The sequence below is a fragment of the Podarcis melisellensis genome (assembly GCF_964234715.1).
Source record: "Podarcis melisellensis genome assembly, chromosome: 2".
In the NCBI taxonomy this organism is placed as follows: Eukaryota; Metazoa; Chordata; class Lepidosauria; order Squamata; family Lacertidae; genus Podarcis; species Podarcis melisellensis.
Window position 1 is genome coordinate 113358154 of NC_138529.1, and position 27995 is coordinate 113386148.

The 27995-nt window shown below is 48.9% G+C and overlaps 3 protein-coding genes and 1 long non-coding RNA gene across 5 annotated transcripts in view; all 4 read left to right on the forward strand.

Moving 5' to 3' along the window:
• The window catches only part of LOC309361170 (uncharacterized protein), a gene marked incomplete at its 3' end in the record, with an annotated part of 122090 nt that overhangs the window by 8460 nt on the left and 85635 nt on the right, over window positions 1–27995 (forward strand). The gene's annotated exons all lie outside the window — the stretch shown is intronic.
• LOC309365370 overlaps window positions 1–27995 on the forward strand; it is a 102166-nt gene that overhangs the window by 2481 nt on the left and 71690 nt on the right. The gene's annotated exons all lie outside the window — the stretch shown is intronic.
• Window positions 7–27990, forward strand: LOC309364470 (uncharacterized protein). Of its 2 annotated transcripts, none has more exons than XM_081901807.1 (3): window positions 7–189; window positions 8621–8807; window positions 26003–27990. In XM_081901807.1, exons 1-3 carry the CDS (start codon window positions 31–33, stop codon window positions 27883–27885), a joined length of 2229 nt encoding a protein of 742 aa, XP_081757933.1. In that variant the 5' UTR covers window positions 7–30; the 3' UTR covers window positions 27886–27990. The 2 variants fall into 2 exon arrangements, with proteins under 2 accessions (XP_081757933.1, XP_081757934.1); XM_081901808.1 differs by lacking the exon at window positions 8621–8807 and adding an exon at window positions 20319–20505 and having other exon boundaries at window positions 189–278.
• The window catches only part of LOC309365118 (uncharacterized protein), a 58268-nt gene continuing 40838 nt past the window's right edge, over window positions 10566–27995 (forward strand). The window contains exon 1 of the mRNA XM_081903284.1: window positions 10566–10583. The gene's annotated coding sequence lies outside the window, so the exon portion shown is untranslated. The remainder of the gene's footprint in view (window positions 10584–27995) is intronic.

Consider the following 27995-nt stretch of genomic DNA (forward strand, 5'->3'; position numbering starts at 1 on the left):
CTGAAGCCAGAGAGGCGCACCAAGGAAGAGATGGTGGAGCTGCTGGTCCTGGAGCAGTTCCTGACCATCCTGCCTGCGGAAATGCAGAGCTGGGTCAAGGGAGGCAGGCCAGAGACCTGCGCCCAGGCGGCGGCCCTCGCTGAGGACTTCCTGCTGCAGCTGCAAGACACCGAGGGGCTTCCGGGAAAGGTAAGTGCCCTCCTCTCACCTGGGTCTCCAGCATCTCATGGTCACAGGTCCTGTGCCTCTAGACATGGAGGTTCTGTTTAGTTATGGTTGTGAATATTCCTCCTCTCTGCATTCTCTCTTATCCACTTTAAAAAGGCTTGTTAGAGCAAACTTTACTATACATGGGAGGTTGGCAATTATATCAGAGCAGGAGCTACGCCTGAAGAGTTGCCCCTCCACCAACCCCCGTTTTCCTCGTCTAAATTTCCTGTTTTCCCCGTCTAAATTGCCTCCATTTCCAAAATGCTGTTTGCTCCTGTGGCGATCGCACAGGGTCCTTGGGCCTTTCACTGTCTATTGATCCCTGTGCCACCAATTTATTTCTCGCTGCCAGCACCCATGCCATACCTGGGACAATACGGAGTCCAGTCAGGGTTAAATTGAAACATAAACCTCTGTTTATTTATTGCAGTTTAACATGCTGTCAGGGGTTCAGGAGCAGAGACACAGGAGGGGGAGCAAATGGAGAGCGAGGAGGAGGAATCCGAGGGGGGAGTAGGCAGTGACAGTGGTCAGAGAGATTCCATGAGTCTCACCAGCGAATCGGAAGACTCACAGAAAGGAGCGCCCATGGCCAGGGCGAGGGGGGTGCCAAAGGGGAAACCCCAGAAGGAAGGGGCCAGCGGGGACTCCTTGAGCAGCAGCTGGAAATCAGGACCAGCTTCCCCACCAGAGCGCAGTAGGGGGGAGGAGTCCCAGGAATCGGGAACAGTGTTCTCGCCACCAGCGAGAGGAGATGAGTCAGGGTTGACCACGCCTACATCGGAGAGCGGGGAAACGGTCAGGAGGAAGGTTACCGGCTGGGCGCGCGCGCCAAGTTCAAATGTACAGGCGAGCGGCAGAGCAGGTAGCCCGGATGGGGAGCCAGGTCCTAAAGCCCGCCGGAAGGAAGGGCAAGACTCAGGAGGGTCAGCGTCAGAAGAGTCCAGAAGGGAGGAAACCCCAGGGGGCAGAAGGACCCAGAGGAGGAAGGAACAGCGGAGGAGGTGGAGCCGGGCTAGGATCTTAAACTGGTGCGGAGGGGGTAGTGATTCAGAGGGGACTTCGCCGATCTGAAGTCAAGACGTAGGGTTGCACGCTCTGGGGTTTGAAATGGAAACTAAACTTCAATAAAGACTTTTGTACATTACATCAACTGGGCGTTGGTCCTCTGTGAGCTGGGACCTGGAGGCAACCCTGACACGTGTATGGTTTCATAAACTGTATCGGTCAATTACATTCATGGGGTGCCTATCCAGACCTATAACTTCTGCTACCTGCTCTCACTCACAAAACCACCTCTCAGATATTGACTTGTCTTCCCAGCTCCTAACTGTTCCTGACTCAGCTTATTTTGCTACACTAACTCAACCTCCCCACAGACACTATTCCAACTCACTCCCACGCCAACCAACCACCCAACTCCCAGCAAACTCCCCAACAAACTTCTCAACGAACTCCCCCTTTGCCCCTCCCTGAGCTCTTTTTATAGTGCCACTGACTCCACCCCCCTGGGTCCTGACTGGGCAACCTGTTTAACTATTTCACCTCCAGCACTCTCATATATGTTAACGTCACAGCTCCCTATTGGGATTTTAGCCCCCACCTATGCCATGCTGGCAGGAAACAGCAGATGCTGTTGACATCATGTGAGTTGGCACAGCATGAGACGGGATGTGAGATTCTGTTCTCAGCGTGACTCTCACTGTGTGCTGGGAGGAGGAGTCTGAGTCTCTTCGACTCTCAGGAGAAAGCTGGGTGTGTGGCAAAACCCAGGGCTTGACTGCTTAGACATGCAGTCTGTCAGGGAACTGCCATCTAAAGCGCCGGGGGCGCAAAGGCTCACTGAGGTTGAGAGAGGAGTAGCAGCGGAAGAGGGAACCAGTAGAGGGCGAGCAAGAACTCCAAGGGAAAGTGAGTCGGAGGGATGGCTCAGAGACGCTTCCAGCGAAAACAGTGGGGAGGTCTCAGGACCTCCTATAGGGACACCCACACCTCGCCGGAAACTGTCACGCCGAGAGGCCAGACGACGTGTTTCCGTTAAAGAGCTTTTATGTTGGAAACGATTCCGAAAGCAGCCACTTTCGGATTCTACTAGTGATTGACGCAGCCATGCTGGAGGGGCTCCGTCACAGGCAGAGGTTTGAAAACCTGATCAAACTCTGAGGGACTTGCATTTTACGCACAAGCAGCTCATCGTCCCATCACAGCAATCCGAAAGTCACCGAAAGCCAGCTTGTGCAGGGAGAAGCATCATGAGCAACCCAGCCGGAACCGGAGGAGCAGGAGCAGCTGGAGGGGGTCCAAGCCTGGAAGAAAGGTACAGGGCGTTGGAGATCCAGTTGGCGCTGCAAACGGCGAGGCTTGAGGAGAGGAGGGCTCAGGATGCAGAAAAGGGAAAGGAGAAAACCACCCCGCTCGCCAGAAAGGTGCCAGGATTGGTGCAGAAATTCGGGGGGGATCCCAGGAACTATCATGCCTTTAGAACAGAGATGCAATACGCTCTAAACTTGCAGTTTGATGACTTCCCCGACGAGGAATCGCGAGTGACTTTTGTGATTGGCCATCTCGAATCCGGGGCGAAGGATTGGGTTAGACCCCTGATGGCAGCGAATAATGAGATCCTAAAGGACACGAGGAAGTTTTTTCGTGCCATGGACCTGATGTTTTCCAGCGATATTGAGCAGGGGGTGGTGCGAAGGCAGTTAATGGCTTGCCAGCAAGGAAGCAGATCTGTCCGTGAGTACTGGACTGAGTTTACTATGCTGATTCATAAATTGGGGTGGGACCTATCGGCGGAGCCCATCCAAATGCTTTTCGAAGAGGGGCTTTCTTCAACCGTCAAAGATGAGCTTTCCCGGGGGCCCAGGGCGGAGTCTATGGATCAGTTAACCAAATCTGCGCTGTGCATAGGAGCGCGCCAGGAGGCGAGGGCTTTGGAAAAGCGGGAAGGGAAAGGAGACCGTTGGAGGGAGTTCCGCATTCCAGACATTCCAGAGCCACCTTTCCCGCCGGCAGAGCCGATGGAAGTTGGAACAGCGCGGGCGCGCGCAGTTTCAAATCCCAGTGAAGGGCGGAAGAAGGAGGGAAGGAGCGCCAAGAGATGTTATCTCTGCCAACAGCCAGGGCACTTTGCCAGAGTCTGCCCACAAAGAAAGGAATGGCAAGGGATGGCAGGAGCTGTTGGGGGAAAGGAAGAGGAAGGCAAGGAGCAAGTAAAAGCCAACGCCTGGCTGCCACCGTCGGGGCACAGCAGCCAGGCCAAAGAGCAGTGAAAGTGCCCATGCCGGAACCTCCCAGACCCGCTTTAGTGATAGAGGTGTTACTAGAACTGCCAAACGGACACCCACTAAAGATCAAGGCGCTTTTGGATTCAGGCAGCTCCTGTAATTTCATGAGTAAGGAGTTTGCAGCTGAGCACCAGATACAGACCTTCCCTTTAAGTAACCCCTTGCAGGTGACTACGATTGACGGCAGAGAGCTGTTGGGGGGAGAAGTTAGCCAACAGACTGTCCCGATGATAATGAGGGTGGCAAGGCACACCGAACAGATAGCGTTTAATGTGGCCATCTTGGGAGGAGCGCCCATCATTTTGGGGATGAGCTGGCTGGCGCTACACGATCCGCTAGTGGGCTGGCATCAGAGGGTGGTCTCCTTTGGGTCAGCGCATTGCCTAGAACACTGCAAGGAGGGGAAGGTTTCGGGAGGAGACAGAGTCACCCTAGCCGGGATGGAAGTAATGGACAAAGGGAAGGTGCCCCCGCAATACGCAGATCTGAGCAACGTATTCAGCGAAAGGGAAGCAGACAAACTGCCACCGCATAGACCCTTTGACTGTCAAATCAACCTACTCCCTGGGGCCCAACTCCCAGTAGGCAAGCTGTACGCCATGTCAGACAGGGAGATGCAGGAGCTGAGGGAGTTCATTGACAAAAACCTGAAGCGAGGTTTCATCAGAGAGTCCCGGGCGGTGGGGGGCAGCCCAGTGTTTTTTGTGGACAAAAAGAACACAGACAAACCGAGACTGGTGTGTGACTTTAGGGCCCTCAATGCAGTGTCGGAGCCCCTGGCTTTCCCTATGCCCCGAATTGATGACATTTTGACCAGAGTAAGGAAGGGAAAGATTTTTACAAAGCTGGACCTGCGGGGGGCGTACAATCTGATACGCATAAGGAAGGGAGATGAATGGAAGACCACCATGTTTACCCCTTTGGGAGCCTTTGAATACCTCGTTATGCCCTTCGGTCTACAAGGGGGCTCCGCGTGTTTTCAAGCTTTTATAAACCACGTTCTGGGACCTTTGCTCTACAAGAATTGTGTGGCCTTTTTAGACGACGTGTTGGTGTATTCGGAAGATGAGGAACAGCATGTGAGGGACGTTCGAGAAGTGTTGGGCAGGCTGCAAGCCAACCAGCTGTGGGTGAAACTGGAGAAGTGCCAGTTTCATACCAAGGAGGTGGAATTCCTGGGGTACCGCTTGTCAGACAAGGGATTGGCCATGGATCCAGGCAAGGTCCAAGCGGTACTGGAATGGAAGACACCGAAGACCAAGAAGGACGTGCAAAGATTCTTGGGGTTTGGGAACTTTTATCGGAAGTTCATCAAGAACTTTGCCCACTTGACGGCGCCCATCACCGACTGCCTCAGCAGCAAGAAGAAATTTGTTTGGACGCTAGAGGCGGATCGAGCCTTTGAAGAACTGAAAAGGGCTTTCGCCTCGGAAGAACAACTTCTGCATGTGGATTTACGAAAACCCATGAGAGTGGAAACCGATGCATCCGACCGGGCGGTAGGGGCGGTCCTTCTTCAACCGGGGAGGAGTGCGTCGGAGTGGAGACCGTGTGCCTTCTTCTCGCGGAAGCTGAATAAATCCGAGAGGAATTACACGGTGTATGACAGGGAACTACTTGCCATTCACGAAGCATTCCGGAGGTGGAGACATTTATTAATTGGGGCACAACACAAGGTGCAAGTGTGCACCGACCACAAGAATTTAGAGTATTGGAGAACAGCTCGAGTGCTCAACCAACGACAAGTGAGATGGGCACAGGAATTCTCCAAATTCAACTTTGAAATTTGTTATGTGCCAGGCCCAGAAAACGTCAGGGCGGACGCGCTCTCACGCAAACCAGAGTATTGGGAAGGGGAGGGGGTGATCGAAGAGAGACATGTCATCCCTGAGGACCGCTGGGTGTGTGGGGCGGCGCTGGTGGGGCAACGAGAACTGGTAGAGGAAACGGAAAATGATGAATATGCCCAGGATAAGCTCAGAGGTCTCAGGGGGGAGGGCGAGAGCCCCGGAGGTTTTGAGGAAAGAAATGGGGCATTGTATTACAAAGGGGCACTGTATATACCCGAAGGTGAATTGAGGGGGAGAGTACTCAAGCAGTTGCATGATAGCCCCACGGCGGGACATTTTGGACAACACAAGACCATGTGGTTGGTTACCAGGGAATTTTGGTGGCCTAAGGTGAGGGAAGATGTAAGGGAGTATGTAAGAGGGTGTGACCAATGTCAGCGAGCCAAAGGGGAAAGAAGGGCGCCGGCAGGGTTATTAGAACCATTACCCACACCAGAACGGCCTTGGGAAGCGATATCAATAGATTTTATGACGGATCTGCCAAAGTCCAAGGGGAAAACAGCCATCATGGTAGTAGTAGACCTGTTAACTAAGATGTGCCACTTTGTAGCATGCTCACATGCAGTCACAGCGGAAGAAACAGCGAAGTTGTTTGTAGAACACATCTTTAGGTTGCACGGGGCTCCCTTGAGGGTGATCTCAGATCGCGGCAAACAATTTACTTCCAGGTTCTGGAGGAAGCTCATGAGCTTGCTGCACATGGAAGTCAATTTTTCAACTGCCCGGCACCCTGAAACCAACGGGCAGGCGGAAAGAGCAAATGGCATTCTTCAACAATATCTGAGGTGTTATGTCAATGACAGAGAGAACGATTGGGTCGAAAAGTTGGCGTTGGCAGAATTTGCCTACAATAATGCGGAGAATGTGTCCACAGGGATGAGACCCTTTTTGGCTAATTACGGGTGTCACCCCAGGGCATTTCCAGGGGAAGGAGGGGAGAGATGGAGCGTCCCAGCGGCTGAACATTTTGTAGAAGAGATGGAAGCGATCCATCATCAGCTCCAGCTCAACTTAGAAAGGGCTAAGGCACAATATAAGAAGCAGGCAGACAAGAACAGAAGGGAAGGTGAAACCATAAGGGTGGGGGATCAAGTGTGGTTGTCAACCCAAGGGTTGCCGTTCAAAGGGGGTTGTAAGAAATTGAGGCCCAGAAGATTGGGACCCTTTGAGGTCATTCAGCAGGTCAACCCGGTAGCTTTCAAACTCCGATTACCCAACCACATGAAATTGCACCCAGTGTTCCACAGGTCGTTACTGTCACCATACAGGGGGGGACGTGAAGGGGAGTACGTCAGGGGACCAGCCTTGGAAGAGAGGGAACGCCGCAACCATGTAGCGGAAATCCTCGATTCCAGGTGGAAGGGAAATCAGGTGGAGTATTTGGTGGCGTGGGAAGGGGAACCGGAGTCAGAAAACACCTGGGTGAATGCAGAGGAAGTCAATGACGAGGTTTTAACAGAAACGTTCCACCAAAGGTTCCCGAGGAAACCTCAGCCGATAGCAAGGTTTAGGAGGGAGTATTTCGGCACCACCGATGAGGAAGAGGAAATGGAAGGGTTCGCGGAGTCGGAGTTGGAAGAGGGAGTGGACTCCGATGACGAAGATTACCGAGAGAGTAGGAACAGCAACAAGTGGAGGGAAGTGTTCGCGACGTCGGAAGACGAAGGAGGTTCTTTCAGGGGTTTTACCTCCTCACCGCCAGTAGGGGAGGAGACGGGAGGGGGTGAAGGGGGCCCTGGAGGGGAGGTGGATGTCAGGGAACTGCCATCTAAAGCGCCGGGGGCGCAAAGGCTCACTGAGGTTGAGAGAGGAGTAGCAGCGGAAGAGGGAACCAGTAGAGGGCGAGCAAGAACTCCAAGGGAAAGTGAGTCGGAGGGATGGCTCAGAGACGCTTCCAGCGAAAACAGTGGGGAGGTCTCAGGACCTCCTATAGGGACACCCACACCTCGCCGGAAACTGTCACGCCGAGAGGCCAGACGACGTGTTTCCGTTAAAGAGCTTTTATGTTGGAAACGATTCCGAAAGCAGCCACTTTCGGATTCTACTAGTGATTGACGCAGCCATGCTGGAGGGGCTCCGTCACAGGCAGAGGTTTGAAAACCTGATCAAACTCTGAGGGACTTGCATTTTACGCACAAGCAGCTCATCGTCCCATCACACAGTCCTTTGTGTTTGTTGTTTTGCAGTAAATAAAATGTAGTAATGAAACTACGAGATTGCCTTTTCCCTCTGATGTTGGCTAGGGAAATTCGTATGCTTCCTTATGAGAGAGAGGCTGCTTATTTGACCGGTCACCTGGACTGAGAGGAAGATTCCTGAACGGCAGCCAGAGAGTGACCATCGGAATGTTTCACCTTTGGAGTGCACCGGGAGGCTGGCACAGCTCCCAGGCTGGCAACATTTCAACACTCCCTGCTGTGGTAAAAATCTTGGCACGTCTTGCAGCCTCAGCACTGCCATGTGTAGTGCAAATAGAATAACACTGGCCTATCTTGCCAAGTTGTTGTAAGATTTATTATGATAATGGCCAGGTTCAGATGACTGAATCACAGCCTGAAAAGCTGGGTTACAAATAGGAACAGTTTTTGATGCGTTGCTGCAGCAAAGTTATGATAAAACCTAAGTTGACCCAAGTTCAAAACAAAAAACTCTAACTGCCGCCACCACAGTCTCCTGACCCCCACAACCAGAATGCATCACTCCAGGAAGGACCCCCACCCAACCTTTAGTGAGAGAGGGGAAAAGAGAAGGACTCTGCATGGGTAGTTGCACAAATTTACCAGCTGTGGTCCTGCACTGGCAGCAAGGCTAACAAACAGGGGAGCTGGGAACGTGCTCGTCCCGTATCTCCCTGCATCTGCCTCCTGACCTAATTGTCCCAGCTTATTTCATGATTGGTCCGGCCCTGAGGGTGAACTGTGATGAGACCAGGCAGTCTCTTATGAGCCATAACTAACAAACTTTCCATTTTGCCCAAACCAGGAAACTACAGCTGCCAGCTTTGGAACAAGCCGGGATATTAAGCGAACTTCAAACTTTGCTTGGTCTATGGGATCTACTCTCATGCCACTAATGTGCATACCATGCCAGCCTTAGGAAGGGAGGTGGGACAGGCAGGTGAAAGGAATTGCCAAAGGTGATCGAAAATGGGTGGGGGATCTTGGGAAGGGGATGCCCTGTTGGGGCTTCTCCAGGGGCAGCAGAATGTCTTGGGCAGGAGAATCCCTGCAGGGGCTCTCAGACTCCCTTGGCTTCTTCTTCCCTCCCTCCCAGGAAGCTGCAACTTGCTCTGGCTTCTGCACTCCTCAGGAAGCTGAACCTGCAAACCTAGCTGAGACTGAACCTGCAACCCTGGCCAGGATGGAAGGAGGAAGATGGATGGGTGACCTGGTCAGGCTGTCTCCCGCATCCCTCCCCACAACCTCTGAGCATTCCCTCCCAGGACCCTTGCAGAAATCTGGTGAGTTCCAGGGGAGAGGAGATAGGGACAGGGATAGATGGATTGTGGAGGGAGAAAGAGGAAAAGATGGAGAGGAGACAAATGGGAGGAAGTTCCTGACAGGAAGAAGGAACGGGTGAGGCCTTCTCCAAAGCAGCTCTTTGTTTCTTGAATCCTTTTCCTAAATTGTGGGGGCAGATTTTCAATCAATCAATTTCCTTTATTCGACCGATAGTCAGAAATAAAACACAGAATTAAAACACAATACAGAATTATGAACTAAAACATCATAGGGGTACATGAATAAGGTAGGGCCACAGCACTAAACCTCTCACAGATAACCCACATCAAGGCATTCAATTGTATGTTTCCGACGCTTGAGTGCCAGGAAAAGGAATTTAGCCACTGACAAAGTTGTTTTCCTAGAAGACTTATTTAGCAGATATGCTGTCTGCTTTCCTCTTTGTCGGGGACTAAGCTGGGGTAAGTATGGGGTTATAAGATACTGTCTTAAATCGTTGTAGAAGGGACAGCTCAGTAAAATGTGCTCTGTGGATTCTACCTCACCCAACACACAATGGCATAATCTCTGGTCATATGGGACTCCTCCATATCTTCCCTTCAGAACCGCCGAGTCAAGAACATTCAGCCTAGCCGCGGTAAATAGTCTGCGGTATTCCACATAGTGGATATCCGCCAGGTAGCGAGCTGGAGCAGCTCGGTACATCTGTTCCCCCAGAAACAGCCCTGGTTTCACACGGGCTATGTCCTCCTGTCTCGCAATATCCCTTAATCTTTGGGCAATCACCACCTTTGCGTGGCTATACGTCATGGACTCTCTATAAAGGGAGGACAACCCGCACTTCTGCACTTCCTCCACTATCTCCCCTTCCCCTGGAGATTGAAAGGTATTCCTCAGAATCAAGGGGGCCAAACCTACTGGTCTGAAACAAAGCTTAAGCCAAAGCCATAACTTCGCTTTCAGGGCCACATACCTAAAGGCTTGGCAACCGGTTTCCAGTCTCATGATCGCACCTGCCACTGAGGGGGGGATCCTGAGTATGGCCCTGAGGAATTGGGTTTGGATAGATTCCAATTTTTCAAAGTCCCTACGTGAGCCCAAGGCAATGCCCACCAGTAGAAGAGGGAGGACTTTCATTTTAAAGAGTCGCAAGGCAACTTTGACAGTTTGTGCCTGTTTCTTAGAGTACAGGGTTCTAATCACCAAGGCTGCTTTTGATGCGTTCGAGGCTATGTATTCCCTGTGCGCCAAGAAGGACCTATTTGATCTAACAACCTGACCCAGGTATTGAAGCAACTGCACTCCTCAGGAAGCTGAACCTGCAAACCTAGCTGAGACTGAACCTGCAACCCTGGCCAGGATGGAGGGAGGAAGATGGACGGGTGACCTGGTCAGGCTATCTCCCGCATCCCTCCCCACAACCTCTGAGCATTCCCTCCCAGGACCCTTGGAGAAATCTGGTGAGTTCCAGGGGAGAGGAGATGGGGACAGGGATAGATGGGTGGTGGAGGGAGAAAGAGGAAAAGATGAAAAGGAGACAAATGGAAGGAAGTTCCTGACAAGAAGAAGGAAGGGGTGAGGCCTTCTCCAAAGCAGCTCTTTGTTTCTTGAATACTTTTCCTAAAGTAGTGGGGGCAGATTTTCTTCCTCCAGGCTTTGAAATCTTAGGTGTTATTTCCACGGCAGGAATAATTGATGGTAATGATGTTGCACACCAATCCTGAAAAATCGGTGAAGTGGGATGGAAATGTTTCCCATAATTATTTATAATTAATGTACATAAATTGTTTCTATTACTCTTATTTGTTATAGACAGGGTCAGAATAATACATTCCACCAGCATCAAAACACAATAGATGCATGCACCTCCCCAGTTTGGTGGACTTAAGGGACAAAGGACCCGTTATCATGATACACAATTCCTGGGGCTGGAGGCTCTGCACTTAGGATTGGGCATATAAAGTCCCAGAGCATCTGGTATTATAAGCAAATTGTGTAAAATTGCCAATCTTACCGACTGGGGTTGTTTGTGAGAGTGAGTGAGTGGGATAATAATTTTAGCGCCCCTGTGTAATGGCTTGGTTCTCCCGCACAGACGTGAGACAACTCCAGTAGTAATTATCTCAAACTCATAAATCACTGTGGAGCTCAGTCTTCGGCCTGTTCATTCCAGCTTGCAGTTGCCGAGTCCTCCAGCAAAGAAGCCCCCACTTTCGCTTTCTTTTCCCCTCTTCTCGCAGATTCTCTCGAGCCTACAATTTTTTGGACAGGCTATTTCGGGGGCTCTGTGTCAGAGCTCAAACTGGAGATAACAGTCTGTGCCCCCCCCGTCACCCCCTCTTCCTGCTCCTTGTTCTTTGCTCCTGCTGCAGCTTGGCTGCTCCTCCCCTGCTTCACATTCCAACCGAATCACATCTCTTGGGCTTTCAGGCTCTGTCAGCGGAGGCACGAGAGGCTTGAGATTCACGGAATAACACCCTGTAATTTTGTCCGTCCCTAAGCTTCCATGGAGATACTGTGGTACAACCTTGGTGCAAATTTCAAAATAAGTACACAAAGCCAACAAAGAGACTCAGAGGTTTATAGTGGCACCAGCTTTCCTGGTCTAGAGTCCGCTTTGTCAGACTGCAGCCCACAAAAGCTTAGGCCATAATACATCTATCAGCCTTTAAGAGCTGCAAAAGATGAATCAACAGAAGCGTAGTTCATCTATGGAATCCATCCTACAGGAGACAGTGAGGGCCAGCAACTTGGATAGCTTGAAAAAAAGGATAAGACTGACGTCTCTGCTCTGCCCTCGTGGTCCAGGCAATAATGCTTCTTAATACTAGTTTCTGGAAAGCACAGGAAGGCAGAGAAGACTCTTGTGCTCCAGTCCTGCTTGCCGGTTTCCCACAGGCATCTGGTTGGCCTCTGTGAGAAGAGGATGCTGGACTAGGTGGGCCTTTGCCTGATCCAGCAGGCTCTTCTTAGCTTCCAATATATTGCAATATTTTTACAGTTAAATGTAGCACTTAAGTTTTACTTATTTCACAAAGGAGACACTGTTACTCGAGCCTGAGATCATACACTTGAGAAATAAAAATAGAGATGTGTCTAATAAACCAGTTCCAGCATAGATCTGTATTATAAAACGATGCTGCCTTATTAAGTTTGAATAGAGTGATCATGTTTTGCTCTTGCCACTGTCTCATCAGCTTTTGTAAAATTTGGAACCTAGAGAGGACAGTGGAGAATGAAGATGTTACAACGAGAGAAGGTGCAGATTGGGATGGACAGGTGTTCAGTTCCCTTTTTGTCTTTCTTGAAAGTCTAACAGGATTCTCTTTCCTCCCAGACTCCCAAACAGGTCTGGAAGATGAAAGTCAGAATTCTATGGAGCCACCTGTGAATTTATGGGGGGAAACAAAAAAATTGAGGATACAACAACAAACTCACAAAGGAGATAAACGATTTGAATGTTTTGAATGTGGAAAGAGCTTCAGTGAAAGTGGAAAACTTAGAAGACACCAACGAACTCACACGGGGGAGAAACCATTTAAATGTACTGTATGTGAAAAGAGCTTCAGTCTTAGTGAAACACTTAGAAGACATCAACGAACTCACACAGGGGAGAAACCATATAAATGTATTGAATGTGATAATAGCTACAGTGAAAATGGATACCTTAGAATACATCAACGAACTCACACAGGGGAGAAACCATTTAAATGTTTTGAATGTGGAAGGAGCTTCAGTTATAGTGGATCACTTAGAATACACCAACGAACTCACACAGGGGAGAAACCATATAAATGTATGGAATGTGGGAAGAGCTACAGTGAAAATGGATACCTTAGAATACATCAACGAACTCACACAGGGGAGAAACCAATTAAATGTATTGAATGTGGAAAGAGCTACAGTACAAGTGGAACCCTTATAATACATCAACGAACTCACACAGGGAGAAACCATTTAAATGTATTGAATGTGGAAAGAGTTTCAGTGATAGTGGATCACTTAGAAGACACCAGCGAACTCACACGGGGGAGAAACCATTTCAATGTATGGAATGTGGAAAGAGCTACAGTCAAAATGAAGCACTTAGAAGACACCAACGAACTCACACGGGGGAGAAACCATTTGAATGTTTGGATTGTGGAAAGAGCTTCAGTCGAAGTGGGGCACTTAGAAGACATCAACGAACTCACACGGGGGAAAAACCATATAAATGTATTGAATGTGGAAAGAGCTACAGTCAAAATGGATACCTTAGAATACATCAACGAACTCACACGGGGGAGAAACCATTTAAATGTATTGAATGTGGAAAGAGCTACAGTCAAAATGGATACCTTAGAATACATCAACGAACTCACACAGGGGAAAAACCACAGATACTTTAATAAACCGCATAGGTGTTTTTTACCTTTCCTTCTATGCTTCCTTGCAATACTGATAAAATCAAACCACCCCAATGCTTTCAGCCCCAGAAGAGGAGCTCCCCTTGATGTCAGGGGAGGGGTCCAAGGGAGCATCTGAAGCCCTGCCATTCTTTCTGTCCCTGGCCCCTTCCCCTCCTCTCTCTACCATCCCAGGGCCACTCTTGGCTCCACAGCAGGAGATTGGATCTGTCTGTGATGGTGAGATGTCCTGGCCGGTTGAAGGACCACTTCCTATTTTCTGCAGCTCCATCCTGCCTTCTCGTGCAAGGTGGAGTCATGAAGCAGGCGAAGACTGAGCACACCTACGGGTGGCACGGGGGGTGGGTGGGATTCTGCTTAACCTTTCCCTGTCTGCTCCTTTTCTGGATCCAAATCCCCACACAAAAATGGGCAGTGTGAGGGCGCAATCAGTGTTATGAAGCTGCACTGAAAATCATTGCTTTGTGAGCGTAAGAGGCCCTTCTCAAAAAAAGAAGCATCAAGAGAATTTAAGCTACAGAATTTAAAACAAACAGATAATTACAAAAAAAGAAAGCAGTCTGGTGCCACATTGCATAGGAGTTAGTTTAACACACTCTTCCTGGGGCTGCTTTTGAAAAGAGCTCAGAAACTTCAATGGCTCAAAGAGCTGCAGACACATTACTGACCAGGGCTGGCTATAGGCAGCATAGGACTCCTATATGAGAACAGCTCCGTCTGCCTAATTGTCTGTTTCTGGACACAATCAATGTGTCCACAAGAAGAGGAAGATAGATTTGGAGTGCCGCATTTTCAAAAAAGATGGACACACGACAAATTCTTTGTGGAGCTGAAAGGCATGCCCGTGTGCCTCATTTGTGGTGAGGCCCTCTCTGTCCTGAAGAAGGCCCACCTGGAGAGGCACCACAGGACAAAAGCACATTCAGTACGAAGATTTCCAAGGGCAGCTGCGCCAGGAGAAGGTCAAGGCGCTGAAAACGGATCTGTTGGGTAACCTGTGGCCCCTCCAGATGATGTCAAATTGCAACTCACGTCTTCTTCAAATTGCAGCTCACGTCCTCAAAATGGTTCAGCCTCCACCACCTTTACTGCAGTCAACTGAAGGCAACCAACTGTGCTCTTGGGCCCCTCGATCTTTCTCACTGCCAATGAAAACTAATAAATGAAAAGGAAGAGAACCTAGCCATGTCACACTGACACAAACACCTTGCATATGAACTTTGTAAAATAATGAAAGTGTACTACCCCTCCCCCCCGCTTGCTCTCCCCACCTCTCAATTCCCCAACTTTACACTGTATACAACATTAAAGTATGTCTGTCTGTGAATTTTTATGATATCCAAACAGAGTAGCTTATAGTTAGGAAGCCAACACCCTCCCTTCAGATGTGAAGGAAATAAGCAGCTATCCTATCCTAAAAGACATCTGAAGGCATCCCTGTTTAGGGACGTTTTTAATATTTAATGCTGTATTGTTTTTAACACTTGATTGGAAGCCGCCCAAAGTGGCTGGGGAAACTCAGCCAGATGGGCGGGGTATTAATAATAATAATATTAATATTTCACTTCAGATAATTCAGTGGGGCCTCTTCTCAGTCCATTCTCTTCTGGATCAGTGCCTTAATCCTTTGAAGATTTTGTATATCACAGAATAACCATTGAGATGTCCCCAGATGTTGTTGTCCAGTTCCCATCAGCTTCAGCCAGCAGGGCAGACAGTCAAGGATGATAGAAACTCCACTCTGGACCTCACCTTGGCTCTGCTGCCCTATATCCTTCCCATTGAAAGAAATGTGAAAATTAATTTTGTACGCTATAGATATATCCTGGTCTGGTGCATGCAATGTCTTTTGTTTTGCAGCTGTGTGATTTGTGCTCATATTGTATTGTGGTGGCCATTGGCTATAAACAATAAAATTTATAGATACAGTAGATTGAAATGCAAAAATAAGTAATAAAATATATAAAACAATTTTATTTTTTTGGTCCTCGCTCCCAAATGGTGTGTGTGTTTTTGGTTATATTGTGCTTTTGGTTATATTGGGGGTGGGGTGGGGGGTGGAGAAGTATGAAAGCCAAAAAGGCTCCCCTCCTCTGCTAGATGGATGCAGGAGACCAGAGGCAGTGAATGAAAAAGCAGGGAAAGAGAAACCCTCCAAGTGTCAATGTTTAGAATTAGAGAATGGAGTTATCCAACCCCCAGCCCTCTGAAGGCAATCCTGTATAGGAAAGTTTTTTAATGTTTAATGTTTTATTATGTTTTTTATATATTTTGGAAACTTCCCAGAGTTGCTGGGGCAGCGTAATAAGATGTGCGGTATATAAATAGGAAAATTATATTTATGGAATGGGATGTTCCTATTTTCATCAGAGAAATGTTGGAGGGTTTGGAAAGGTTGGTTGCTGGAGCTAAGTGACTGCATGATCCCAACCAGCAGAGCTGGGAACTGGACTGCCCCCTCCAGCTACCCATTCGGGCTGCAGGCATAGCTGTCAACCTTCCCTTTTTTTGCGGGAAATACCCTTATTCCAGTGCCATTTCCCGCTGCTATCCCGGATCGTTAGATATCCCGTAGAGTAGACTGCCCCGGGACAGGTGAGGACATTCTGTCCCCGAGACAGGTGCAACATTCTGGATAGCATATAAGATGCCAGGTAGATTCTAACGATACAATAAATTTTGAGGGAGACAGCGCAAGGGGGCGCATCCAGCTTCGCAGCCTCCCAGGGCCCAACCCACAGCCAGCGAGCTCCGATGCCCAGAGAGGCAGGAAACGGGGCCAGCCAGGGGGACTCGAGAGCGGCTGCACTTTCCTGTCCCCCGCCGAGGAGAGCGGAGGAGCAGCGGCCCGTGGCCTGGCGAGTTTCCCCGGAGAGGAGCCGGATTCCGCTGCAGGGACGGAGCGAGGAGTCCGAGGTGCAGGAGGCGGGAAGGGGAGGAGGAGGGGGAGAGCAGGTGCGCCTGGCAGGATCAGGCCCCGAGTGGAGTCAGAGGCTGCAGGGCGCCCCCCCCCAACCGGGCAGGAAGGGGAAGGGGCGCAGCTGAGGGGCAGGAGGGCACAGGGGCAAACATCTCTGGCTCAGGCTGGCACGGACCCTGCCGGAGACCCTGGGGAGCTGCTCCCTTCAGTCCTGAGCTCAAGGGGCAGAATGAGGGGTCCAGGGCAGCTGCTGCTTCCCGGTGGACGATGCATATAGTCGCTCACGGATCAGCGGCGTAGCTGGGGCTTTTGCCGCCCCTCTCCTTGTCCCTCAGCAGGGAGCCCCGTCCTCTTCCACGGTCCTCCCCCACGGGGGAGAGGGAAGGGGAGGCAGGGGGGAATGGAAGAGCAGTGCAGCAGGGAGGTGTCCCTCTCACTCTGCAGCCCCCTGACACCCTTTGCAGGCCACTACTCCTGCCCCCTCCCTCTGCCAGTGCCATTGATAAACTTATCGCCCTCCTTGGTGAACTGGTCTAATCGCCTTTGAAAGCTCTCTTTGCCACCACCATCGTTGCATCTTCTGGCAATGATGTCCATCCGATTCATTTAGCCAGGAAATGGCTTCTTTTGCCTGCCCCAAATCAAGGTCCACTGTGCCTACACATGGAGGTTCTGTTGATCTGGCACGGCAATTAAAACAGCTGATAGATCTATACTCCAGAGAATGCATCTGATCTATTCCCAAGCTGTCAATGCTAGTGACCTCTTGTGTCTGCGTGTAAATAAGTGAGAGAGGCTTAAGCCTGTTTCGTTAAAGGTTTTATTTCCATCTTCCTCATTAAGGCAAATGAAGGCTGAGGGTTGAAGTGAGTGCCAGATTTGAGAAGGCAGAGGAAAGGAGGATTCTATGTTCAGATTATTCATGTTCAGATTATTACTCATTTCTATGCTGCTTCATATTTTTAAGGGAAAAAATCTCAAAGCAATTAAAGGGAAATCTCATTGCAGTTTGTGTCCATAGGATGTTGAGAACATTAACTCTGTAGATCCAGTTCTCTCCTCCTGATAGTCTCAGATTTGATTGTTCTTTCCTATAGAGCAGGAGGAACATTTTGGGGCTTAAAGCTGCATTGATTCTGGAGGCCACATTCCAGTGAGCTTTGTGGCCAATGTATGCACATGCATGCGCACACAGAAAAGAGATGCAGACCATAAAGTCACATGCACACACGCCAGAGGTGCTGCACACACTCACCAGACATGCCATCTAGCATACATACAAGTTTTGCAAACACAATCAGCATGTTTAGACCTTCCAACCCCAGTGCTGGGGTGGGGAAAAATAAGAGCACAAGAAGACTCTGCTGAATTAGCAATGAGTTCTAAGAAAAAAGACCCTTCAGATTGTTCTTTAGAAATCCTCTTTAAAGAGCAGCCAGAGGGATCATTTATTTCCAGAGCAGGGCTTTTACGCCATTTCAGCACTGTGCTGCTTTGTGGTGAAATTGGAGTTTTAAAAATCTCTCCAAGGGCCCTTACGCATCTTTCTCTCCAGGACAGACAGAGATCTTCATCCTATGATCAGATCAGGAGATGGAAACGGCAGGGACTAGCAGGACACACCCTGAGGCTTGGCAAGCCATATGCAGCCAATGGACTGCAAGTTAGAATGTCTTCAGTCAAGAGAGTTTGTGACCATCAAATATAAAATATTTTGGATATTCCTTTTGTCCTTTTGTTCTTAGGCTGTGCAGATACCATACATTTAAAGTATGTGGCTTCCCCCAGAGAACCACAGGACCTGTAGTTTATTACTACAGTTCTCAACACCCCTAACAAACTGCAGCTGGCAGGATTTCTTGGGTGAAGCCGTGTACTTTAAGTGTTAGGTGGGTCTGTCGCAGCCTTAATCATATACAAAGATCTGTTGCTGCCTTTTTACTTTGTGTTTATTTCTTTTCCAGCAGGGTGACGTAAAAATTGAAGAGCAGGGACCCAGGAGACCCATTCAAAGGGAGAGACTGGAGTGCAAAGGAAAGAAACCTCCTGTCGGCCAAGTTGGGACCATCAGGGATCTTCTGCCTTGGGAAGATTTATGTCAAATTAAGCAGGAGCCAGAGGAGGGGCAGCCGCAGCAGCACTGGGATGCCCAGAAGCAGGATTTCCTGAAGACGATGCAGCCCCCTCGTTCAGGGTGGGAAACCCCACAGGCTCCCAGTCCTTCCCACTCCGGGGATGGTGTCCTCTCCTTCAGGGGAGCTGCAGATGCCAGTTGGTGGCCCAGTGGGAGAGCAGGGGGGACAGACCAGACCCTGCTCCCAGACACTGAGGGGCTTCTGGGAAAGGTAAGTGCCCTCCTCTCACCTGGGTTTCCAGCACCTGGAGGTCACAGCTCCACTGCCTCTCGACATGGAGGTTCTGTTTAGCTATGGTGGTGAATATTCCTCCTCCCTGCACTTTCTCTCTAATCCACTTTTAAAAGGCTTGCTAGACCAAACTTTCTAGATGGGTAGCTGTACAAATTTACCAGCTGTGGTCCTGCACTGGCAGCAAGGCTAACAAACAGGGGAGCTGGGAACGTGCTGGTCCCATCTCTCCCTGCATCTGCCTCCTGACCTAATTGTCCCAGCTTACCTCATGATTGGGCCGGCCCTTATGGGGAACTGTGATGAAACCAGGCAATCTCTTATGAGCCATAGCTAACAAACTTTCCATTTTGCCCAAACCAGGAAACTACAGCTGGCGGCTTTGGAATAAGCTGGGATGTTAAGCTAACTTCAAACTGTGCTTGGTCAAAACAGGAAACTCTGGTTGATCAGTGGCTTCGTGGTTTGACTGTTCCCACTGATAGCAGTAAAAATAGGAAGCCCTGTTGCATTCAAAGGGGTTGTTTGGACAGAGTCTGTGATCAGCATGCCAATCAGGACAGGCTTAAAAAGGTATAGGACACCTGACCATTAGGTCCAGTCGTGGCCGACTCTGGGGTTGCGGCGCTCATCTTGCTTTACTGGCCGAGGGAGCCGTCGTACACTTTTCGGGTCATGTGGCCAGCATGACTAAGCCGCTTCTTGCGAACCAGAGCAGTGCACGGGAATGCTGCTTACCTTCCTGTCAAAGCGGTACCTATTTATCTACTTGCACTTTGATGTGTTTTCGAACTGCTAGGTTGGCAGGAGCAGGGACCGAGAAACGGGAGCTCACCCCGTCGCGGGGATTCGAACCGCCAACCTTCTTATCAGCAAGTCCTAGGCTCTGTGGTTTAACCCACAGCGCTACCCGCGTCCTAGGACAGGCTTAGGAAGCAATTATTATTATTATTATTATTATTATTATTATTATTATTATTATTATTTGCATCCTGCCTATCTGACTGGGTTGCCTCTGCCCATCTGGGTAGCTTCCAACAAAATAAAAACTATCAACAATTTCCCTGTAAAAGGCTGTCTTCGGAAGTCTTCCATTTCGTAGAAATGGCCTTCGGTTTTAAAGAATCGCCCTCTTTAAGGAATCACGTCGTGTAAACATGTATGTTGTCCTCTAGGTCCAAACACACAGAGACACACACATAGTAGGAGCAAGCAGTGCTCCAAAGTGCTTATCTTGCGAACCTGCTGTCTAAGTTGTTTACTCCTGACCAAAGTTCCTGTTTCCCAAAAGGACAGGAGGGGGAGCAGAGGAGGAAATGGATGGGTTTGAAGGCTCTTTCCCTCAGCCGCTTCTCTCCCCTGAGGAACAAGAGCAAAGGGTGTTTGCAGGGCAGGAGGACAGAGGAGGCGGCAGCGAGGGAAGAGAGACGAGTGGGCGGATCCACTGCCTCTCCTAGGGGGTCCTGATGCAAGGCAGGGGCTTCCTCCTTCTCCATGCAAGGGCCACCCATGTATTCAGAGCAATCCTTTGCAAGTTAACTCTTAAGTTCCAAGGGATCTACTCTCAGGTCACTAATGTGCATAGCATGCCAGCCTTAGGAAGGGAGGTGGGACAGGCAGGTGAAAAGAATTGCCAAAGGTGTTTGAAAATGGGTGGGGGATCTTGGGAAGGGGGTGCCCAGTTGGGGCTTCTCCAGGGGCAGCAGAATGTCTTGGGCAGGAGAATCCCTGCAGGGGCTCTCAGACTCCCTTGGCTTCTTCTTCTTCTTCCCTCCCTCCCTCCCTCCCTCCCTCCCTCCCTCCCTCCCTCCCTCCCAGGAAGCTGCAACTTGCTCTGGATTCTGCACTCCTCAGGAAGCTGAACCTGCAAACCTAGCTGAGACTGAACCTGCAACCCTGGCCAGGATGGAGGGAGGAAGATGGACGGGTGACCTGGTCAGGCTCTCTCCCGCATCCCTCCCCACAACCTCTGAGCATTCCCTCCCAGGACCCTTGGAGAAATCTGGTGAGTTCCAGGGGAGAGGAGATGGGGACAGGGATAGATGGGTGGTGGAGGGAGAAAGAGGAAAAGATGAAGAGGAGACAAATGGAAGGAAGTTCCTGACAAGAAGAAGGAAGGGGTGAGGCCTTCTCCGAAGCAGCTCTTTGTTTCTTGAATCCTTTTCCTAAAGTAGTGGGGGCAGATTTTCTTCCTCCAGGCTTTGAAATCTTAGGTGTTATTTCCACTGCAGGAATAATTGATGGTAATGAAGTTGCACACCAATCCTGAAAAATGGGTGAAGTGGGATGGAAATGTTTCCCTTAATTATTTATAATTTATGTACATAAATTGTTTCTATTATTCTTATTTTTTATAGACAGGGTCAGAATGATACATTCCACCAGCATCAAAACACAATAGATGCATACACCTCCCCAGTTTGGTGGGGTTAAGGGACAAAGGACCCATTATCATGATACACAATTCCTGTGGCTGGAGGCTCTGTAATTAGGATTGCACATATAAAGTCCAAGAGCGTCTGGTATTATAAGCAAATTGTGTAAAATTGCCAATCTTACCGACTGGGGTTGTTTGTGAGAGTGAGTGAGTGGGATAATAATTTTAGCGTCCCTGTGTAATGGCTTGGTTCTCCCGCACAGACGTGAGACACCTCCAGTAGTAATTATCTCAAACTCATAAATCACTGTGGAGCTCAGTCCTCGGCCTGTTCATCCCAGCTTGCAGTTGCCGAGTCCTCCATCAAAGAAGCCCCCACTTTCGCTTACTTTTCCCCTCTTCTCGCAGATTCTCTCGAGCCTACGATTTTTTGGACAGGCTATTTCGGGGGCTCTGTGTCAGAGCTCAAACTGGAGATAACAGTCTGTGCCCCCCCCGTCACCCCCTCTTCCTGCTCCTTGTTCTTTGCTCCTGCTGCAGCTTGGCTGCTCCTCCCCTGCTTCACATTCCAACCGAATCACATCTCTTGGGCTTTCAGGCTCTGTCAGCGGAGGCACGAGAGGCTTGAGATTCACGGAGCTGACACCCTGTAATTTTGTCCGTCCCTAAGCTTCCATGGAGACACTGTGGTACAACCTTGGTGCAAATTTCAAAATAAGTACACAAAGCCAACAAAGAGACTCAGAGGTTTATAGTGGCACCAGCTTTCCTGGTCTAGAGTCCACTTTGTCAGACTGCAGCCCACAAAAGCTTAGGCCATAATACAGCAGCCCCCAAAAGCTTAGGCCTTTAAGGGCTGCAAAAGATGAATCAACAGAAGCGTAGTTCATCTATGGAATCCATCCTACAGGAGACAGTGAGAGCCAGCAACTTGGATAGCTTGAAAAAAAGGATAAGACTAACGTCTCTCCTCTCCCCTCGCGGTCCTAGGCAATAATGTGGCTTTTCGATGGAGTCCGGCACGCTTCCCTGCGCCCCACTGGACTCCCGTGGATAGCTCTCCATCAGCTTCCTGTAGCAGAGTCATCGCAGCGGTAGAAAACTGTTGCAATGTGTGTGTAATAAATCAGACTGCACACAAGCTTTCTTGCTTATCTCCAACAGTCTTTAATCGTGTAGAAAAACATCATAAATCAGCCCGGCGAAAGAGCGCACATCTTGCTGCCTCGCCGCAAAAGTGAAAGAAAAAAAACACACAGAGAAACACTCCCCTCTGTGTACATAGCCACGCCTCAGAATGTGAGACGTCACTCAGAACTGTTTAACCCTGTAAGTTCTGATTATCTTCACACCCCCTCTCGTCTCGCATCCTGAGGGAAACTGTGAACACACATCTACAGACCTCTTTGAGTTCAACTCCCTTTGCATTGCCTCTCGCCCCTTTCTGGCATTTGTCTCAGGCAACCGTTGAACCTCCTCAAAACTCCCAGGTTCGCACTGTGCGAAACCAACCCACGCGCTGGTGACCTGAAACCTCTCAGGTGGAACTCCCTTCGTGGTGCGAGTGGACCGTCTGAGCACAATCCCAGGTGCTCCTTCTGACCCACTGGGGCCAGCAAGTGTGTCCTCTACATCAGAAGACTCCCCCTCTGACTTACTACGTCTTCGAACCTTCTGCACTTTGCTAACAGGAGACGAAGGCTCACTCTTGGGCTCTCTTTTAACAACCTGTGGAGATGCCCAAACCTGTTCTTGACCCTGTTCAGAGACTTGGTCCTCAGTAACAGGTTCAGCCTCTGGCTCTCTCTCCTCCTCAGAATCAGACAGACATTCTGAGAGAACGTCAGGACTCGCATGGATCCTTGACCAACCATTCTGCTCACAGAACTCAGCATGTTTACTGATCAGAAGCTTAGTCTGATCACCTTCTGGATATGCAAACCTCCACTCCTTTGTCGCAGGTTCATATCCACAGAAGATCATTTTCTGGAACCTCGGGTCACCTTTCTTTTGTTGAGCCTTTGGCACAGGCACCCAGGCCTGTGAACCAAACACACGGAAGAAATGCAGCTTCGGCTTCATTCCGTGGAGCAAGAAATACGGGGTGTTACCTACCACTGAATTGTAGGACCTGTTCATCGTGAAATTGGCTGCCCTCCAAGCCTCGCTCCAAAAACTCTGAGGCAAACTGGAGTCATACAGTAGAATCTCTGTTTACTTAAGCCAGAGCTTTACTCTGAGGAGATGTAGCACCCGTCACCTTGTGACGTATCCCCTTCTGACGGAAGAACTCTGCAGAGTGGACCCAGTAAACTCTGCACCTCGGTCACTCTTGAACCCCTGCACTTTGGTGGAGAACCGTAGTTCCACTGCCACAACCCAATCTTTGATCAGTTGCGCTGCCTCGCCTTTCGTTCTCAGCGAGAAGCACCAGCCATTTTGGCTAAAATCATCTGTCAGCGTCAGCACAAACCTGGCCCCGCCCAGACTCGGCTTTGGCATGGGCCCAAAAAGGTCTGTGTGCACAAGCTCAAAAGGTTTTGTGGTTACCCTCTCCTTTCTGGGATAACTGCACCCTTTTACCTTTGCCTTTCTGCATGCCCTACAATCTAGGGATCAGTCACATGTTTTTATCCTGCACCCTACTGTGTACTGGGGCAACTTTTGGATATCTTCCCAAGAGCCATGTGACATTCTTTTGTGCCACAAGTGAGCACATGAATCATGAGTGGGAACGTTTGCACACTTCGCCTGTGCTCCCTCAGCGTCCCCCTCATCCTCCAGAGGTGTCTCCAGAACAAAGAGATTGTTCTGACATGCAACACTGACGAGTTGTCTCCCACCCCTGGAAATAGAACAGACATCATTTTCAAAGCAAACCTTGTACCCCTCCTGTAAGAGACAAGATACAGATAAAAGACAGTGTTTCATCTCAGGCACAACGTAGACCTCCAGCTCTGCCTGCAAGAAAGAAACAAAAACATTTGCCACGTTAGACAAAGGCCTCTGTGACCCATCAGCAAATACAACTGTTTTCCCAGCTGAAACAGCTCTGCAGTTCCACATTTCGACACCAAGTGTTGCTGTTATCAGGTGATGGCTGGCTCCAGAGTCAATGACCCAGCGCATCATTCTGTCCTCTCTGGAGTTGTCCTTAAGTGTTGCCATGGAGGCAGTTAGGTGATAAGGACCGTCTTCACTCCCTGAGTCACGTCCTCCCTTCGCTTTTCCACGCTGGTCTCCTCTCCTGGACTGGCTGCCATGGGAAATGACCTTGGAGACATCCTGGCTGGCCTCTCTGGCTCTCTGCGGACAGGATCTACACAGATGGTTAACTGAACCACAGACAAAACATTGACGAGTGGGAAAAGCCTGAACTGTGCCTTCCGCTGGCCTGCCCCCCCCCTGCAACCAGATGGGCCCCCTGTGCCAGCTCGGCCCTCTCTGATACGGCGTTCCTGTTCGTCACTCAAGCGTCCTGTCACATACGCCAGCGTAAGATCTGCGGGATTCATCGATTCCAAAGTTAGACACAAATTGTCATAACTTTTGTCCAAAGAGCTGAACAAAATATAAACTTTCAGTTCCTCAGAAAAGTTAACTTGCAACAGCCTCAACTGGTTGAAAACAGAGAGCATCTCAGTTACATGCTGTCTGATGCTGTCACCTGGATGCAGCTTCATCTCAAACAAGCGTCTGGTAGTGTGGATCTTTGCCCCAGCTGTGGTCCTGTGGTGCACTCTTTCTAGTGCCTGGTAGGCCTCATGAGCAGTCTCCAGCCCCTCTACCAAAGGTAGCTGCGAACCCTCCAAAATGAGCACGATAGCTCCCAGGGCTTTGTGATTTTTTCTCTGCGAAGCATGGGCAGTTGCAATATCTGCTGCCGAAGCACCAGCCGCCGCTTGCTGTGGAGGCCCTTGCACCGCCTCCCACAGACCCTTGGCTACCAGCCATGCCTTCAGCTTCCTACTCCACTCCTCCCAATTCTTTCCGTTCAATTTTTCGAACGGGACGGCGTACGATTCATGGCTGTCTGCCATCTTCTCCCCCGGGGCTGAGCGTACTCACGTAACAGCAGCAGCTCCTCCGGCACCCGGTCCTCGGAGATCCGATCCTCCCAGCGAGCTTCACTGCCTCAAACGTTAGGCAGGACTCCAGCTGACTTCAGCTTCCCCTCAGCTGGCTTTCACACACACCTACACGACTTGGCAACAGTTTGAAACGCTTGGCTGACCTCCATAACCTGTGGCTTTTGGATGGAGTCCGGCACGCTTCCCTGCGCCCCACTGGACTCCCGTGGATAGCTCTCCGTCAGCTTCCTGTAGCAGAGTCGTCGCAGCGGTAGAAAACTGTTGGAATGTGTGTGTAATAAATCAGGCTGCACGCAAGCTTTCTTGCTTATCTCCAACAGTCTTTAATCGTGTAGAAAAACATCATAAATCAGCCCGGCGAAAGAGCGCACATCTTGCTGCCTTGCCGCAAAAGCGAAAGAAAAAACACACACAGAGAAACACTCCCCTCTGTGTACATAGCCACGCCTCAGAATGTGAGACGTCACTCAGAACTGTTTAACCCTGTAAGTTCTGATTCTCTTCACAAATAACGCTTCTTAATACTAGTTTCTGGAAAGCACCGGAACGCAGAGAAGACTCTTGTGTTCCAGTCCTGCTTGCCGGTTTCCCACAGGCATCTGGTTGGCCTCTGTGAGAAGAGGATGCTGGACTAGGTGGGCCTTTGCCTGATCCAGCAGGCTCTTCTTAGGTTCCAATATATTGCAATATTTTTACAGTTAAATGTAGCACTTAAGTTTTACTTATTTCACAAAGGATACACTGTTACTCGAGCCTGAGATCATTCACTTGAGAAATAAAAATAGAGATGTGTCTAATAAACCAGTTCCAGCATAGATCTGTATTATAAAACGATGCTGCCTTATTAAGTTTGAATAGAGTGATCATGTTTTGCTCTTGCCACTGTCTCATCAGCTTTTGTAAAATTTGGAACCTAGAGAGGATAGTGGAGAATGAAGGTGTTAAAACGAGAGAAGGTGCAGATTGGGATTGACATGTGTTCAGCTCCCTTTTTGTCTTTCTTGAAAGTCTAACAGGATTCTCTTTCCTCCCAGAATCCCAAACAGGTGAGAAAGATGAAAGTCAGAATTCTATGAAGCCACCTGTGAATTTATGGGGGAAAACAAAGAAATTGAGGATACAACAAAAAAGTCACAAAGGAGAGAAACTATTTGAATGTACGGCATGTGGAAAGAGTTTTAGCATAAGCAGAGCACTTAGAATACACCAACGAACTCACACAGGGGAGAAACCATTTGAATGTATTGAATGTGGAAAGAGCTTCAGTCGAAATGATACACTTAGAATACACCAACGAACTCATACAGGGGAGAAACCATTTAAATGTGTTGAATGTGGAAAGAGTTTCAGCCAAAGTGCAGCACTTAGAACACACCAACGAACTCACACAGGGGAAAAACCATTTAAATGTGTTGAATGTGGAAAGAGTTTCAGCCAAAGTGCAGCACTTAGAATACACCAACGAACTCACACAGGGGAGAAACCATTTAAATGTATTGAATGTGGAAAGAGCTTCAGTACAAGTGGGAAACTTAGAAGACACCAACAAAGTCACACGAGGGAGAAACCATTTCAATGTATGGAATGTGGAAAGAGCTTCAGTGATAGGGGATCACTTAAAATACACCAACGAACTCACACAGGGGAGAAACCATATAAATGTATTGAATGTGGAAAGAGCTTCAGTGATAGTGGAAATCTTAGAATACACCAAAGAATTCACACAGGGGAGAAACCATTTGAATGTTTTGAGTGTGGAAAGAGCTACAGTCAAAATGAAGCACTTAGAATACACCAACGAACTCACACAGGGGAAAAACCATTTAAATGTTTTGAGTGTGGAAAGAGCTTCAGTGGTAGTGGAGCACTTAAAATACACCAACGAACTCACACAGGGGAGAAACCATTTAAATGTATTGAATGTGGAAAGAGCTTCAGTACAAGTGGGAAACTTAGAAGACACCAACAAAGTCACACGAGGGAGAAACCATTTCAATGTATGGAATGTGGAATGAGCTTCAGTGATAGTGGAGCACTTAGAATACACCAACGAACTCACACAGGGGAGAAACCATTTAGATGTATTGAATGTGGAAAGAGTTTTAGCATAAGCGGAGCACTTAGAATACACCAACGAACTCACACAGGGGAGAAATCATTTGAATGTATTGAATGTGGAAAGAGCTTCAGTCGAAATGATACACTTAGAATACACCAACGAACTCATACAGGGGAGAAACCATTTAAATGTGTTGAATGTGGAAAGAGTTTCAGCAAAAGCGCAGCACTTAGAATACACCAACGAACTCACACAGGGGAGAAACCATTTGAATGTTTTGAGTGTGGAAAGAGCTTCAGTGATAGTGGATCATTTAGAATACACCAACGAACTCACACAGGGGAAAAACCATTTAAATGTATTGAATGTGGAAAGAGCTTCAGTGATAGTGGATCACTTAGAATACACCAACGAACTCACACAGGGGAGAAACCATTTAAATGTATTGAATGTGGAAAGAGCTTCAGTACAAGTGGGAAACTTAGAAGACACCAACAAAGTCACACGAGGGAGAAACCATTTCAATGTATGGAATGTGGAAAGAGCTTCAGTGATAGGGGATCACTTAGAATACACCAACGAACTCACACAGGGGAGAAACCATATAAATGTATTGAATGTGGAAAGAGCTTCAGTGAAAGGGGATCACTTAGAAGACACCAACGAACTCACACAGGGGAGAAACCATTTAAATGTATGAAATGTGGAAAGAGCTTCAGTACAAGTGGGAGCCTTAGAATACACCAACGAATTCATACAGGGGAGAAACCATTTAAATGTTTTGAATGTGGAAAGAGTTTCAGTGAAAGTGGGAAACTTAGAATACACCAACGAACTCATACAGGGGAGAAACCATGAAAATGTATTGAATGTGGAATATGGAGCACTTAGAAGACATCAACGAACTCACACGGGGAAAATCACAGATACTTTAATAAACCGTATAGGTGTTTTTTACGTTTCCTTCT